The sequence below is a fragment of the Pseudoliparis swirei genome, chromosome 4 (genome assembly GCF_029220125.1).
Source record: "Pseudoliparis swirei isolate HS2019 ecotype Mariana Trench chromosome 4, NWPU_hadal_v1, whole genome shotgun sequence".
In the NCBI taxonomy this organism is placed as follows: Eukaryota; Metazoa; Chordata; class Actinopteri; order Perciformes; family Liparidae; genus Pseudoliparis; species Pseudoliparis swirei.
Window position 1 is genome coordinate 26,714,449 of NC_079391.1, and position 16,160 is coordinate 26,730,608.

A 16,160-nucleotide genomic window follows, 5' to 3' on the forward strand; every position below is an offset into this window, starting at 1 on the left:
ATTGGATGCCTTTTAATAGCACACGAACAATTCTCATAACCGCTTAAGTATGTGAGAAGGGGGTTTATTTTGAAAGTTAGACCGGAAGTAACTTGTATCTGACTGAATTGACTCCACCGCTAACAATTCTTTTATTTCAGGAAATTAATTCAAATCGTTGAGAATTTAAACGTTGTGACCGAGACAGTTGCGGACTGTCGAGCGGCCACAGGGGGTTTAGAGTGAACAGTAAGCGACGCGCGCTCGCTGCTTGTTATTGAACGATGCAGGCATTGCACAGCGCGTTTCATTCATTTGGCTAACGCTAACGCTAGCTCTGCGGCTTCTACTCGCTCACGGTAATTTAATGGTCGCTGCTGCATTTGGCAGTCCACAGCGCTCGTCTCTGTGAATGTCTGCTGAAGTGAGACATAACATAATATAGCGTATTAGCCATTGAGCCCGTGTACCGTCAGCTTGCGTCAGTCTACCAGGTGAATTAACGCTCGGTTAGTGAGGGGAGGTTCATTTCAACCAGACACTATGGACTACGAGCACAAGGCAAAAGAAGTGGGCGACTGCATGCTGGGCTACAAGAGGGACGAGTCCGGCTGGAAAGTCTGCAAGAAATCGGTAACTGTATGCTATTCTTATTATCCGACATGTCCCCGTGCTGCTCTCCGGTCGTGTTCTCGAGCTTCATCGTCAGCGTTACCCCGGCAGGTTTGCTTACGTCACCTGACGGGTTCAAGAAGCAAGTGGACATTAACTATGTACCTCTTGTTGCTGGTTTTAGCCTCACTGACAAATACTGTGTCAATAAATACATATTCGAGGTAGCGGAGACATAAAACGAGGGGGTTGATGAGTTAGTTAACCTACTACACATCTACCAGTGCATGAGTCCCACTACTGCTGACTGCTGCTCGTCTGCGCATGACACACTCGTCATCCTTTTTCCAAGCTACAATATGAAATGCTCGATGTCTCTGGCTCTCGTATGAATATCAGTTTAACAGACGCTCTCTGCCGGATATGACGAAACGTTCACGTGACAACTGAGCAGGCTGTGCGGACGGCCCCCATCCCGACCACACAATAGGCTGGTTCGAGATGAACTGCGCCTCGCCTGAAAGTTGACGAGAGCAGGAAGACGCAGAAAAAGTTACTTCCTGTTAGTTCCGATCTGTAGGCTACTCATAGTTTACAGACCTCGTTCGGATTTATTCATATGAGTTTGAAATGTGTATTAATCTAGAAATGTGCGTGTTCCTGTATTGTATGCTATCTGTTGTTCTTTTATGTCTGCCTGTGAAATACATTACTACTCTTTTTGATATGCATGATATAAATATGCATTATTATTATCAACCACACAATATATGTTTTTAGATTAAACCTGAGATTATTGGTAAAAGTATTCCAACCACACAGAAGATAAGAATGTTCTACAACAGCTCTCAGATTTGTCTACAACCAGGTGTTTCCCATCATGCACTGGGCCACGCAGTCGGTGGAGAGCTACTGTGGCCCCTGGCTCTATAATCTGTGGCCGCTTCGCTCTTCTGAGATATTTATTATCACTGACATGCACATATTGACCATGTGTGCATGACGTCAGAGCAAGTCGGGCTCAAGTCAGACACCAATCTAACCAGCATGCATTACGCACCGATCGCCAGCGATTGATTCTGCGCAGGACTGGCTCATCGCGAACAAACCTATTATTGTCATCAGCACACAAATATCATGGTGGTCTGGTTTTGACTGTGACAACAGTATTTAAATATCACTACGCCAACAATATAGTATTCATTTCAGGGTGCACATTTAGCTTTTTCCTGACCCTGTTTCTTGTATGGTTCAAAGTGTTTGCTCTCACAATGATAGACCTTGACAAACCCTACTATAGAGCCCTCTGTTATGACCATCTAGTATCAGACATTTTACCATTTAGATTATTCAGAACTCCAAATATCCTGCCAACACATCTGTCAGCTACACGTAGCACCGAATGAACATTGACACTGAACAGTTAAGAGCCAACGAATGCCAGCAATGCTCAGCACACTGGTGCTCAATGCTGGCAGACTGTCGGGCGGTGCAGCAACTCTAAGTGACCTCTGTCCCACGTGCTCTTCAAGAGACACAACCTATGACCTATTTGACCTATTTGAAGTAGTATGTTTATTATACTAAGGAAAATGTTGCTCACTGTAACTCTATTGTTTCCTCTGGCAGAATGACGTGGTCGTGTCTTGGCGTCCCTCGTCGGAGTTCCCTGGGAATGTGTAAGAAGGCTCAACTTTTTTCTTTCTACTCTAGTTTAGATTTCATCAATAGTTGAACACAATGCATCAAATCTGTGGATAGAACACTTTGTGACTGTGTGGTGTCGGTGGCTCAGTAGCAGAGCAGGATTGGCTTTCAATCAAAGGATGGCAGTTTGCTCCCCGGCTCGACGTGTCCTTGCTCATTCCTACGATTTCTTCCTTTTTACTCCCGATAAAGTTGTTTTGGGGGGAGTTTTATCTGTACAGATGTGAGGTCCCGGGACAGAGGATGTCATATGTGTACAGATTGTAAAGCCCTCTGAGGATAATTTGTAATTTTTGGGCGATACAAAATAAATTGAATTGAATTCAACCCCACTTTGCCCCCGAAGACTGTTCCTATGGTGTGTGAATGTTAGTTATTCCTGATGGGCAGGTGGCACCTTGCATGGTAGCTCCTCCCATCAGTGTATGAATGGGTGAATGATAACATGTAGTGTCAAAGAGCTTTGAGTGGTCGGAAGACTACAAAAGAGAAATACAAGTACAGTCCATATAGCATTTACAGTCGTGTGACGGTAAACACGAGGATCAGGACAAGCGTCAAGCCTACAACTATGACCTGTCCTTCATAGCATAACTAAAACTGCAGACGGTTTTTAAATCACTATTCTACTTTGAAATGATATTTAAAAGCAAATATTAGCTGCTACTAGAAGATGGAGTGATACATTACCCATTGATTTTAATCATTTAAAGCTGATTTGATCAAAACAGTCGTGATATGATGAACACAGAGCCATTTTTCATGATTTTCCCCATCTTGCCTCGATCATTGTCATTTAAAAAAGTGGGCTAAAGTTATGCTACTGTATCATTTTACAATATCCCCCTGACTAACTAGGTTTTTGTCTCTGCTCTTGAGCACTGCATCCCAATAGACTTGAGAAGGGAGGAGAGGGCTCACTTATTAGCTCCATCATCAGCTCACACAAGATTCGCTTTGCCTCGCCCCCGAGCTCTCGGATGTGTCCCTGAGTGCACCTGCAGGGTCCCGTTCAAAATCAAGTTCCTCACACCTTTTGACAACTTATCAGTCTATTTATATACATTTTCATCATTTCCCTTACATTTATTTTGTCACTCCCAGCCTTGAGGCCACTTTCCTAAAATGATAAATGGTCGTTTAGTGTTGTGAATACATAGCACTGTTTTTAATATCACAACTCACTTAAATTTGTATCAATTAGTTCAATGTTACTTTTACCCCTCATGAGATCTAGGGCTGCACCAGTCCAACTTTCTTTTGGTCCAGTACCGATACTTTGGATACTATTGTCATTGTTTGTCAATCAACTTGGATGTAATTTATGATGTAATTATTTTAGATTTCTCACATTAGCATTTCTAATATTCTTTCTGAATATTTTTTAATTGGTAATCATCATTAGACTGTCATTGTTTGTGTGAGTTAATTAGCTATCAAAGTGTTATATTATGTTTAAGGAAGGTATGATCCGAAAACATTGTGTGGACTTTGTATCTGTGTGCAAGCGTTAAATCATTTGCCTGTCCAATAATGTATCATTCTAATAATAATTCTAATTTCAGCAGATCAACTGCTCTCCTGACCATGTCCTTGTCCTTTTTCCCCTGCAGTTATAAGGGGGAGGGGATTGTCAGTGGCTGCCCAGAGAAAGTGTGGGAGTGTCTGAAACCAGTACCCAACGGGCTCCGAGTCAAGTGGGACAATAATGTCAAAAAGTTTGAGCTTTTGGAACAAATCAAAGAGGTTTGTTCCTAATGTCTGTCTTCTGATTAAAGGATGTTTTGCCATGACCATTCTTAACCCAAGTTTCATTCTATACAGTAGTGACATTTTTCATTTGATTTTAATCAAAGATTATTTTTAAAGCTGCACTAGGTGTCATAACATATTTGTTGCATTAAATGGCAGTGCAGTAACCATACACCTAGAGAGGTACTGTCAATCAACTGCGTACATCATGGTTTAAAAACCCAACTTGTTATTGAGTGGATTAATGTGGTCTTATATCATATAGGCTCTGCCCCCTAGGAGCTGTTGCTATTGGGTTTATACATGGTTGCATTCCAATGAGAGGTTCTAACTCAGACGCCGCTGATGAAGAAAGTGACTGAGTTAGTGTCATTGATGAATACCAGTGGTTGGATACTTTTTTTGATCTTAATAGGGCCAACAGTTTGGCACCAAAGACGCCTGGACGATCCCTTCTCCCTAAATGCATTCCGACCTGACACACTGAAAAACATTTTTTACACCTGGCGGAGTGACATCACACGCATCCGTGTACCCAGACGGTTCCCTTGATATGCCTGTCTCTTGTTGTAAGTAAAATATGGAATCCTTCATGTAAACTGTCTGGAGCTGTCCACAGTGCTGAAAGTACAGAACCCCTTTGCTTCAATTGATATCATGGTGAGGACAAGCAACAAGACAGTGGCAGCATATATCACCAACAGGTGCACTGTGTCTTAAAGATAGGGTAAGGGACTTGGAGTCGAGCCGCTACCCTGGGGTTAGTATACCACTTTGCAGACTATACTTCTCACAGAGGTTCATCCCACAACCAGTGTAATCCGAGTCTCATTGCTTTTAGATATTGTGGGACAAGTTCGAGAAAGCAAAGACGGGTCAGTTGCCTCTGGAGAGAATGCATAATGTTAACTGGTTCTCCAACATACAAGACCACCTACCACTAGGAGTGAATGCCTTCTCTCCACCACCTTTTCCAGACTGCCTAGTTTGCAGCTAATGATGGAGCGAGTCTTCTTCACCAGCTTATGTCTGTTGGTGTCTCCCCCAGCAGACTACGGAGAAGTACAGGGCACTGGTCCAACAGACTGGTAGAACATCTCTAACATCACTGAGCACTGGTCCAACAGACTGGTAGAACATCTCCAACATCACAGAGCACTGGTCCAACAGACTGGTAGAACATCTCCAACATCTTGCTCCACACATCGAAGGATCCAAGTTTCCTCAAGAAAAAGTGCCGACTCATCACCTTCTTGTACACAGCGTTAATGTTTGTCTTCCAGTTCAGTCTGTTGTCGATGGAGACGCTCAGGAACCTGTACTCCTCCACTTTGACTTCATCAGCTTTGCCCTTAACCCAATAGCTACAACTCCAAACAAATCCACATACTTAACCCTTGTATGGTATTCATTTTTTTGTTACTCAGAAGGTGTTGTGGGTCTGTTGGACCCGCTGTATTTTTGGGCTTTTAATTCAACACAATCAAACAATTTGATGTTAAAATACTTAACAGATGTTTTCTTCATCCCAATTACGAGCAATATAAACAGCAAATATGGTTAATATTTTCCCTTTAATTTTGTTATACACATTTACGAATTAAAGTGCTACTGTTTTTTTTGTTGATAAAATCAAGAAAACTAATTTTAATCAAGATATGAGTGGACAATATTCAACAAATTCACAAATGAAGCAAGGTTGTTCAAAACTATTGACTTTTATTTATTTGAATTTGTATTGAATTTCATGAGTAATCAGGTAATTTTATATTGCACAACACACAGTTTACATTACACATTGAACACATTACATTGTTGAACACATTGCCTTTTCATACCAGCCTATTCAACACATGAGTGGCAGAGTTTTACTGTGTGTGTGTTGCATATGTACTTCTTGCACTTGATGCATGTATATTGCGTCTTTCTGTCCGTCTTGGGTCCACACACTTCGCACCGTTTCTTTTTGTTGCTGCCGGCCGCAACCTAGAATGATGAAAAGATCATGAATTTTACTAAAACCTCTGTCTCGTAAGGTATGAGTGTCAAACATATACTGCAACAGCATCACACACACTTACCTCAGGCTCTGCAGATGGGGGTTCTGTAGGTTGGGTGGATGGGGCACCAGCATTGTTCTCCTGAATCCTCCTCACGGTGGCTGCAGAGGCTGAGGTTCTCGGAACATGCTGTCTTCTTAGGATTTGTGGTTTCACCAGTGCCTTTCCAAGTTCCTCAAGAAAGAGGCGCCTCCTCTGGAGCTTCCCTCTGTTCCACTCTGGGTTCAATGCCATCCAGATGACAAAGGCGTTGTAGGCCGAGATGTCCAGCATGTCAAAGAAAATCACCAGTGGCCAGCGTAGGGTCCTCCTCTTGCAACTGTAGGCAGACACCAGCTTGTCCAAGTTGTCTACTCCTCCTTTTGAGGCATTGTAGTCCATAAGTATCTCTGGTTTCTGATGCTCCAGGCCACAGATTCTCCCATCCCTGTGTAGTGTACTTATTAGTACCACATGTTTGGTTTTCTTTGGCACATATGATACCAGGGATGTGTCAGCCGTGTAGACGAACTTGGACGAGTTGACATGCCTGTTCTTTGTAGGCAGCAATTGAGGTGGGAGCTCAGACCTGTTTTTTCTCATCGTTCCAACCATGGTCACACAGCAGGCCCATTCACATACACACACAAACACACACATACTTAGCTTACAGCAGGCCCACAAACACACACACACACTTACAGCAGGCCCACTCACATACACACCCGCGCGAACACACACACGCGGGCACACACACACACACACACACTTACAGCAGGCCCAGACATGAGGAGGACAGACTGAAGGTACACAGGACCAACAATTTCCACACTTTTATTAGCCCGGGTCCAGTGGACCCGAACACCCTGTATGTAATACAAATGTGTAGGGGGGGGGGGGGTTACGGTGTGCTGTCGATGAAAATGTTGTCTGATATATGTTCTTCGCAGAAAATTAGCCAAGGCCAATAAGTCTGAGTTTGAAAAAATAATGAATCATATTATTTTTGTTTTGATGAAAAATGAAAACGGGTCCCACAGACCCGAATACCATACGAGGGTTAAAAAAAAGACTTGCCTGGTGCAGCTGTAAATGCATTCCCATGTCTCCCTCTCTTGCACAGGACATCTCCATCTGCCGAACAGTCACGCCCTCAGCAGCTATGGGTATCATAGCTCCACGAGACTTTGTCGACGTCATTTTAGTTAAGCAATACGAAGATGGCACCATTTCATCAAATGGTGCGTAACGACTCTTTCTTGTCTCCTCTACTGCCTGTGCTTGTTTCTTTTGTTCATCCTGAAATTCATTGTGCCATGCAGTAGATGCTGGACTGTTTCTACCTGTCGGAGTGACTTGGATACATGGCTGTATGAGATTTAACTATGTTGTGGATACACTACATGCGTGAACAAAATAAATGCATTACATGACACGCATTAAGGAGGGACAAATTAATAGGAACTCAAGAGTCGCTCACTTCAAGTTTTATTTTGCCAAAGGAGTCTTAAATTTGTACCTATTGATAAATCTGCTGTTTGCTTTAATCAATGTCACCAATTCCAGGTTTACAAGCACCATTTTAAACTATTCTAAAAAGAACCTGCCCTACGGCATGACATTTGACAATACCGTTGTAACAGTTTAGCTCCACACCATCCTTTTTGTAATAGTTGTTTTCATCCTGTCACACCATCTCGTCAATCCAACTCCCCTCACCTGCCTCTGATCACTCCCTCGTTAGTCCCTCATTCCCTTCACCTGGTCCTCACGCCCTTCTCACCTGCAGAGCATCCCCTCATTAGTCCCTCACTATTTAGCTCCCTCACTTCCACTTGCCCTCTGCCAGATTGTCTTGTGTTTTTGTGCCAAGTTCTCCAGCGTTATGAGAGTATATTCCTGACCCTGCCTGCCCTGACCTCTGATTCTCTGCCCCGCCCCTTTTTGGACTTGTTTGCTTCTTCGACTGATTTCCCGGTTTTGACCCAGCCTGTTTCCAACCAAAGACAGTAATCTTTGTTACTCCTGTCTGAGTCGTGCTATTGGGTCCACTCTAATAGCGTTGTGACAACCGTACTGACTGGTAGAGCTTAGAGATGCTAATTATTTGCTGGTCACTTTTACACATGTGCTGCCACCCCAGATAGTAATAAGTGGAGGAAGAATCTTAAAAACATTTGTAACAACTAACTTAATCAGATAATAATTATATTGTAATGAATTCCCGTCATGCTGCTCCAGAGTCATCTCGGTGACTGGAAACAGAGATGGCATCAGTGCTCTGATACCAGGCAATGTACATAACATGGCAAATTGATCAATTCAATTCAGTTTATTTGTATATATATTTCACAAATTACAAATGTGTCTCCGAGTGCTTTACAATCTGTACACATAGACATCCCTGTCCAAAACCTCACATCGGATCAGGAAAAACTCCCAAATAACCCTTCAGGGGGAAAAAATGGAAGATACCTTCAGGAGAGCAACAGAGGAGGATCCCTCTCCAGGATGGACACCTGTCATGTGTACAGAATGACAGATTTAGAGTTAAAATACATTCAATGAATATGACAGTGTATGAATAGTTCATAGAAGGCATATTCCACGATTGAGACCTCCACGATCCATCTGGCAGATGGAGGTAGAGAGGAGGAGTGGGTGGAGTCTCAACAGTGGGCAGAGTCTCAACAGGACAGTGGCGTAGTCAGGAGCAGGAATTCCACGACCCAGACCTCGATGATCCATCAGGCAGATAGGATCTATGCCGTCTCATAGGGTCCGATGACCCCATGAGACGTGAAGTCAAAAGGACTCCGGGGAGAAAGCAGAGTGAGTAACGTGTGATTGAGAGATGAAAATTCATCCTTAAGGAGAGAAAAAAAGAGGAGATAGGTACTCAGTGCATCCTAAAACGTCCCCCGGCAGCTATAAGCCTATAGCAGCATATCAAGCTAGATTTAAAATTCATTCAGCAGGCACCCAGTTTCTTTCCGGTGTGGGAATGGTTAAAAGAGCCACAGATGTTACAAGATCAGCATAATGTAGACGCGTACATGTGCATGTGTGTTTTGTGTCCTGTCAAACAGCCACCAATGTGAGTCACCCGGGCTGTCCGCCCCAGTCTGGCTACGTGAGAGGATTCAACCATCCCTGTGGTTGCATCTGTGTCCCAATCTCAGGGTGAGCACACTCACACAAAATCCGAACAGTGTGTGAGGATGTTCGAGTCAGAGTTCAAGTTCATCTCCACTGTAGGACCTATTTTCTCTTGTGTGTATCTTCTAGGGAGCCCAACAAAACCCAGGTGTTCAGCTTCTTCCAGACCGACCTGGGTGGCTACCTCCCTCGCTCCGTGGTGGACTCGTTCTTCCCCTCCAGCATGATTGAGTTCTACAGCAACCTGGCCAAGGCTGTGAAATCCCACAAGGACCTTTGACACGAAGAGTTGAGACATTTTCCTTCAAACCTGAGCCCGACGACTAGGTCAGGTTTGTTGTATTTTAAACAGTCCAAACTCGACAGCGATCGGCACATTGAAATCATCGATCGCTGACTTCAAATAGATCCTATCCATGATTTGTGTTCGTACATTCCTATCGTCCTGTGTTGATGCACGAGGAATCCAGTGAATCTTCAACAGTCAACCCTCTTATTTGAAAGCAGTTCATGCACTTCGAAGTCCCACAATCAGAATGAGGGCTTGCCTTTGACTAAACCTGCATCTCAAACTCCAGTCTCTCTTTTCATCTCCTGCAGTGGAATTAATTAATTTCCTTCAATCTAAAGACTGAAGATGGAAGTAATTATCTCTATTTGTACATGCTCTTAAATAACAGTGCTTTTTTCCATGCCGATGAGACACGAGACATGTCTTCTTCTTCTAAACTCATACGTCAATGTGTACAGTAAACATGCATGTTGCATGGATCCTATTTATCCTATGCCGGTATCAGGTTGTTGGTTTGGAGTACTGGCTCATACCTCATATTTTGTTGTTTGTGTTGTACTTGAACTGCCATTTGTTTTCCAACTCACCTGTAAACCCTGATGATCTGCCTCTTTCATCCTTTACACTGAAGCACAGGTGGGTAAATATGGCATGTTTTACGCTTCTCTTTTGAGCAGAAAAATTAATCTGATTTTTTTCATGCCAGTAGTTTCCAAGTAATGGATGGTACCTGTACTTGTAGAGTGCTTTTCTAGTCTTCTGACCACTCAAAGCGCTTTAACACTACAAGACATCATTCACCCATTCATACACCGATGGGAGGGGCGAAGGTGACACCTGCACATCAGCAGTAACTAACATTCACACACTTGTAGAACAGCTGTGGAAGACACTTGAACCCAAATGGACTAGTGGAGCCGGGGATTAAACCACCGAGCCTCTGAAAGATGACCCTTCTCATCACCGAGCCATAGTACATTTCCCTTTTTGAATTTTTCTTCAAATACAGTTCCTGAAACAACTCTTGCAGATTCAAGATTATAACTACAGCAGTTGCCTGGAGAGGGTTAGCTGGCTTCTCAAAACTTAACAACGACTTTTCTGACTAACTGGGCTCACAAAGGTGGTCACCATGCTCTTGGGTAAAATGGCAAAAAAACTAGACTTGTTATTATATTTCTAAGTATGTTTGTGGGCAGTTTCGCATTTTGTGAGTGAAGAGAGGTTAACTCCTTGGCGAAGGAGTGCTTTGTTGCTCTTGTCATTTTTGGACTAAAGGTGCGTTCACACCAAAAGCGAAACTTTTTTCGCGCGACCGAATCCCATGAAAAGTCAACGTACAGACTGTGGCTGCGATAGACGCAATATTTTCCCAGGCGGCGCGTTTGGGGCGACGCGATGTGGCCGACCCGTTTACAGCGGCACGTTTACAGCGGCACAATTTTCGCCCTGAGTTGAAATATTTCAACTTTGAGGCGGTCATCTCGCAACTCGGGCCAATCAGCTCTTGAGTTCTCTCTCGTAGCGCTGGAAGCAGAAGTCTTTCAGACGTAACAGTAACTTCATCGGTGAAAGTGATCGAGCTGAGTGAGCCTACGGGTGATGTCATGAACCCAAACACGAGGGCGTTAGTGTGTGGGATGTCCACAACAAATATAAAGCAGAACTAGTTGTTAGCAGTGGCGGCTGGTGAATTTTTTTTTTGGGGGGGGCGCAGTTGGGCGACGCGGTTTAAATAGCACTCAACAATGAGAAGAAAAGAGATTTTGAGTAGAATATTGTAAAAAAACAAAGCTTTATTTCAAGAACACACCGTGCTCAACACTGTCCAATAACAACTATCAACACACTGTGACTTTGGGCATGAGAGGTTCAGAGCAGCTTTAAGGAACATTGGGTTGGGTTTCAGAGGTTTTCAAAATAAAAGAGTTTCACCCTCACATGAAAGAGGTTCAGAGCAGAATAGAGTCAGAAAGAGATCACATGTTACATTGGGTGTCTGACAGAGTGGACCCCACTACGTGTAAAGAAAAGTAGCCTCCTCTCTTTAAAGTTGGCAAACTTCTCCATAACTCTCTGGTTAAAGTCAATCATGTCTGTAACCAGCCTGTTTCCATTATTCTGGAGGGAATGTGTCTGTTTTTCAGAACTTCTTCGTTGTGTTTTCGATGCCAGTTCGGTCTCCTTCTGCTGCTCTGCTCTGCAAACAGGGTTAGCTTCATGCTGTTAGCTAGTTAGCTTCATGCTCTTAGCAAGATAACCGGCAAGATTCGTGCTTTACACTTGTCTGAAGCTCTTTAGATCCCTCACCCCGTTGTAGTCCAGAGAGTTTCAGTCCCAGGACTTTGGAACAACAGACAGGGGAAATTAAACAGTGCATTACTCACTGAGCTCCAGCTGACCAGCTCCGTTAGCAACCTGCTCCCGTAGCTCCGTGGAGCTCTCTGGGCTGAGGGAACGATACCGGTCTCTGATCTGCCGAATAGTCCAATCACGTGAAATGATAAAACGATGTCATTGGCCAGAGCGCACATTTTTGCGCCCCAAGATTCACGTTTCATCCGCCAATGAGAAGCCGTCCTTGCCGAAACGACTGTGAAATGTTTGCTCGCTCCCGCACACACACGTTTGGCCGGTGCCCTGAAAATGGGGAGGGGCTTCTCTCCGTGATAATGAGTGGCGATATATTCTATTTTTTCACATTAACTTAAGTGGTTGTTGACAGGCTGACGGTCTCCCACACACATTTAGCGCGTCAACACGGTATATTTACTATTTAAATGAGTTGGCATATAATGTTTTTTGACAGGATGTATTTTTTGTTTCTTCTTCTTCTTTTTTTTCATCTCAAAATTTTAAGAGGGGCGGCGCCCTAGCGCCCTCTATGGACGCACCGCCACTGGTTGTTAGTTATTCTGGTGGATGAAGGAGATGATAGCGGTCTTTACGGAGATGAGACACAGAGATAAGCCCCGCCCCTCGCGGAGCGTCTCGACGCTCATCGCTTGAACACGGCGAATGGTCGAACGAGTAAACTCACGCGTTTTGGGCGACGCGAAAAATAGTTTCGCTTTTGGTGTGAACGCACCTTTAGTCCCCAGAAAGAGTCCAGCTTTTGTGTCAAATTCGACATGGTGGTCAACGATGGAATTACAACTCCCGGATTCCATCATGTGACGCCATGAGGCCCAAAAAGACTTTTGCTCAAAGACTTAATCATTTGATAATTTTCCTTAAGGTCACTCAATCACTTGAATGGCCCATATTTAAATAATTATGTTGTGAATTGAACTAACAGCTGAATCCAGAATTATTTCCTTTGCTCCATTCATATAAATGAGTCTGAGAGTTAGGAGGCGGGGCTAATGGAAACTAGTTCTATGGGCCCAGTGATTGAGAATATTTCAGGAAGATTTTGGTAATCCCAGTACTGTTATAGACACCCTTTGATGTGTAATGTGAGCTAAACTATAGAGCATTTGTGAACTTCATGAGGTTTCTCAACTCTGACGCCAGTGGTGGAAAGTAGAATTATACTGACACGTATCATAAAGTACAAATGAATGGTACTTCAGTGTTTTTACATGTAGATTATCAAAATCCAGGACCAGTACGATATTTATCAGTCCAGTTTCTCTCAAGGCCAACTCACTGTCTGCACATTGTAGTTCATGATAGTTGTGTATGGGGGGGAACATAATTGGGAAAAGTACTTGTGGAACTTGAAGTGGAATTGTATATAATGACGGTACTTCTACTACGACACATGTACTACCTGACATGAGCCCATCCACACTGACCATTAGCTTTATTTAATCATGCTGTCTTGTCATTTAACGTGGGGACTCATTTTAGGGTTAGACACAGGAGGTGAACTACTGCACACACAAGTCAAAGCTTACAGCTCAAATCATGTCTGTATTTAACATCTAAACAATATAAAAGTTGCTATTGCATTTATACGCATTTCATATTATGTACAACATATTCACATGTACGTTTTTTCACAACTGCCAGTAAGTTCTTCAGGTACTCAGAAGAAATGACCACACATGTACTGTACTCGTTTGAATCCTCACTTTAGTTGGGGAAATGGTGGTTTAAAAAGAAACCGTGTAAGCCTTCCCTTGATCCCCACTTTATTTAAGGTTCCTTAATTTATGGATCCCTCAGATCCCTTTAAATGAAAATATGTGTATCTGAGTCAGGGAAGACCGGATGGAGGATTTGGTATGTGTTGTCAACTTGGTGCACCAGAGCCTTCATGTGTACGATAAGCCATATAGTGTGACATGTCTTTCTTTTGGAGTATCAAGCTTCCTTTGAACAAGATTCGGCACGTCACCTGTAACATCTTTTTACCTCCCAGTTTAGACGGTAATATTAATGAAATACCTCCTAATTGAATTCCACCATTTCCAGGTCATGTGAGAGCTCATTGTTTTATAGACATTTTCATGTTTGTTTATGAAATAGCCGACAAATACAAAGAGACTGGGAACCAGAGAAGCACAGTTCCCTGGCATTTTAAGTAGATATTCTTCTGGACTGTCTCTACCATGTGTTAACGTGTGATCATCTGGGCTAACTTCTTCAGGAGCCGCCATTGTTGTTTAGAACAATCAGTCGACATGCTCACCTAAGCCACGCCCTTAGCTGCCTGTAGCTTCACTCAGGACTCTGATTGGTCTAAACCAATGATTGCGTTCCATGAAGCCTGACAACACTGTCTGTCTCATGATCACGAGTAGCGCATCACTGATGGGGAGGAGTAGGTAACGCTCATTCAACGCGTTAGGTTGGTTTTGCTGGACAGTGATGGAATCTCTGTGGCTCTGGGGATGCACATTAATACCAGGTTTAAATGTAGTCTGGATACGAGAGCCTTTTGGAAGTGGATTTAGAAACTTTACAGTTGATTTTCATTTGTAATGCAATAACTTTTTTAAATGTTTCCCTTTATCCTGATATATAAACGTGTCAATAGTTGATGTAAATGGAGCCGTAGGAACCGACACTAACAAGTTGTGACATCATCGGGGGCGGTTGTAGCTCAGTGGGGTAAGGGGGTCGTCCTGCAACCCCAAGGTCGTCGGTTCAATCCCCCGCTTTCCCCATTAGTTGCACGTTGAAGTGTCCATGAGCAAGGCACTGAACCCCCAGTTGCTCCCCGGGCGCTTCACTGCAGCCCACTGCTCCTTAATAACTAAGGAAGGCTTAAATGCAGAGAATACATTCCGTTGCCTCTGTACCTGTACTCTGTGCAATGACAATAAATTGAATCCAATCCAATCTCACCACCAATGAGACCAAATACCCAGCATACAGTTACTCTTCCGTGGTTGACATTCAGATACCAGTTCAAAGTGGCCTAAGTTTCCAAAGTTGTGGTCCAACAGTCACTTCTGTCCCCTGTTTGCACAACATCCGGGGCAATTTAAGCACTGACCTAACAAAAGTGTGTGTAAAATTACACATCAGATGTGTCCAGAGTACTCCTCTTACTGAAAGCAACTGCTGTTCCCCTTTACATTTGCACATGAGTGTTTATCTTGTACTGTTTTGCCCCTTGTTCGTTTTGTATTTCACCAGCATTAAAATAATGAAGAACATCTTGTTGTCCACCGCAGCTCTTATTCATTATTGCAACACTTTCACACTTCAAAGTCTTTATACACCACCTACAAACTTGCAGAATGACTTCAGGCTAAACATCGTTTTGTAATTTATATGTTTGTAAGTAAACCAGAATAGTTAATATTTGTACACATGTTTTAATCCTGAGTGTGCAATGGAACAAGCATGTTTTATTTTGTATGGAAAGGGTTACAAACACCAGTATTAAAAGAAGGTTATTAGTGTGTGTGTTTGTGGATAATAATTACAGAGATACATTGTTGGAGCAAAGAAGGAAATGAGTGAATTTCTTTACACATTTACATAGATTCTGATTCTGATTCTGATCTTCTGCGCTCAGGATGTCCCATTGCATGCTCTGACTTTAAATAAATTCAATCTAAACAAAGTGAGTTAAGTTTGCCAGATAACAGAAGGTTGATCTTCTGATTCCACACACATGCTGAGGAGAAATCACTGTTACTCCAATATATATACTTTCCTTATTTACACAATTGCGTATTCTAGACTAAATTTAAAGGGACACTAAAAACCAAACCTAGTTTCACTGCTGGGATTAATAAAGGTTGTAATCTAATGAACAGCTGTGCAACAGCAGCACAGATGTGGGCTGCCTTGTGGGCGGGTGTTGCTATCACTGTGCCTAATCTCCTGTAGTTCTTCCCCTCTCCTTCAGACTAGTGCAACATGTCTGCTCTGGTTTTAATCCACGTCTAGGGGGATAAGTGAGAAAACATCCGAAACCACCAGCTTCACGTTAGCTTCAAACCGTCCTGACCGTGAGTGACTCACACGGCCTGATGTGTTGCTTACTGTTTTATACTTTCATGGATCGAGTAAAAGAAAACTGCTGTGGTGCCAAGCGGATGTTTTACTGCCTTTTACTTTACATCGTTTTGGCTAATTTGAAGAAATTATTTTAAGGAGCAAAATGTATCTACATTTAGGATGTCAGGTGTAAAGCGGAACAATACAACTATTTA

The 16,160-nt window shown here is 43.0% G+C and overlaps 2 protein-coding genes across 2 annotated transcripts; one reads left to right on the plus strand and one right to left on the minus strand.

Moving 5' to 3' along the window:
- The first annotated feature begins 16 nt into the window (after positions 1–16).
- Positions 17–15,152, plus strand: stard5 (StAR-related lipid transfer (START) domain containing 5). The gene is made up of 6 exons (XM_056413768.1): positions 17–612; positions 2,221–2,270; positions 3,912–4,044; positions 7,213–7,330; positions 9,179–9,272; positions 9,378–15,152. Exons 1-6 carry the CDS (start codon positions 523–525, stop codon positions 9,526–9,528), a joined length of 636 nt encoding a protein of 211 aa, XP_056269743.1. The 5' UTR covers positions 17–522; the 3' UTR covers positions 9,529–15,152.
- On the minus strand, positions 5,835–6,710 carry LOC130193292 (uncharacterized). Its single transcript, XM_056413767.1, has 2 exons — positions 6,132–6,710; positions 5,835–6,036 (listed from the first exon to the last, which is right to left on the minus strand). The coding sequence occupies exons 1-2, from the start codon at positions 6,702–6,704 to the stop codon at positions 5,893–5,895; spliced, it is 717 nt and encodes a 238-aa protein (XP_056269742.1). The 5' UTR covers positions 6,705–6,710; the 3' UTR covers positions 5,835–5,892.
- Positions 15,153–16,160: the final 1,008 nt, after the last annotated feature.

Excerpts from the sequence above, each read along its gene's own strand:
- LOC130193292 (XM_056413767.1), bottom strand. The coding sequence starts at position 6,704 with ATGGTTGGAACGATGAGAAAAAACAGGTCTGAGCTCCCACCTCAATTG. Across the intron at positions 6,037-6,131 it reads CCCCATCTGCAGAGCCTGAG|GTTGCGGCCGGCAGCAACAA; the intron begins GTAAGTGTGTGT and ends TCATCATTCTAG.
- stard5 (XM_056413768.1), top strand. The coding sequence starts at position 523 with ATGGACTACGAGCACAAGGCAAAAGAAGTGGGCGACTGCATGCTGGGC. Across the intron at positions 4,045-7,212 it reads TTTTGGAACAAATCAAAGAG|GACATCTCCATCTGCCGAAC; the intron begins GTTTGTTCCTAA and ends TCTCTTGCACAG. Across the intron at positions 7,331-9,178 it reads TGGCACCATTTCATCAAATG|CCACCAATGTGAGTCACCCG; the intron begins GTGCGTAACGAC and ends CCTGTCAAACAG.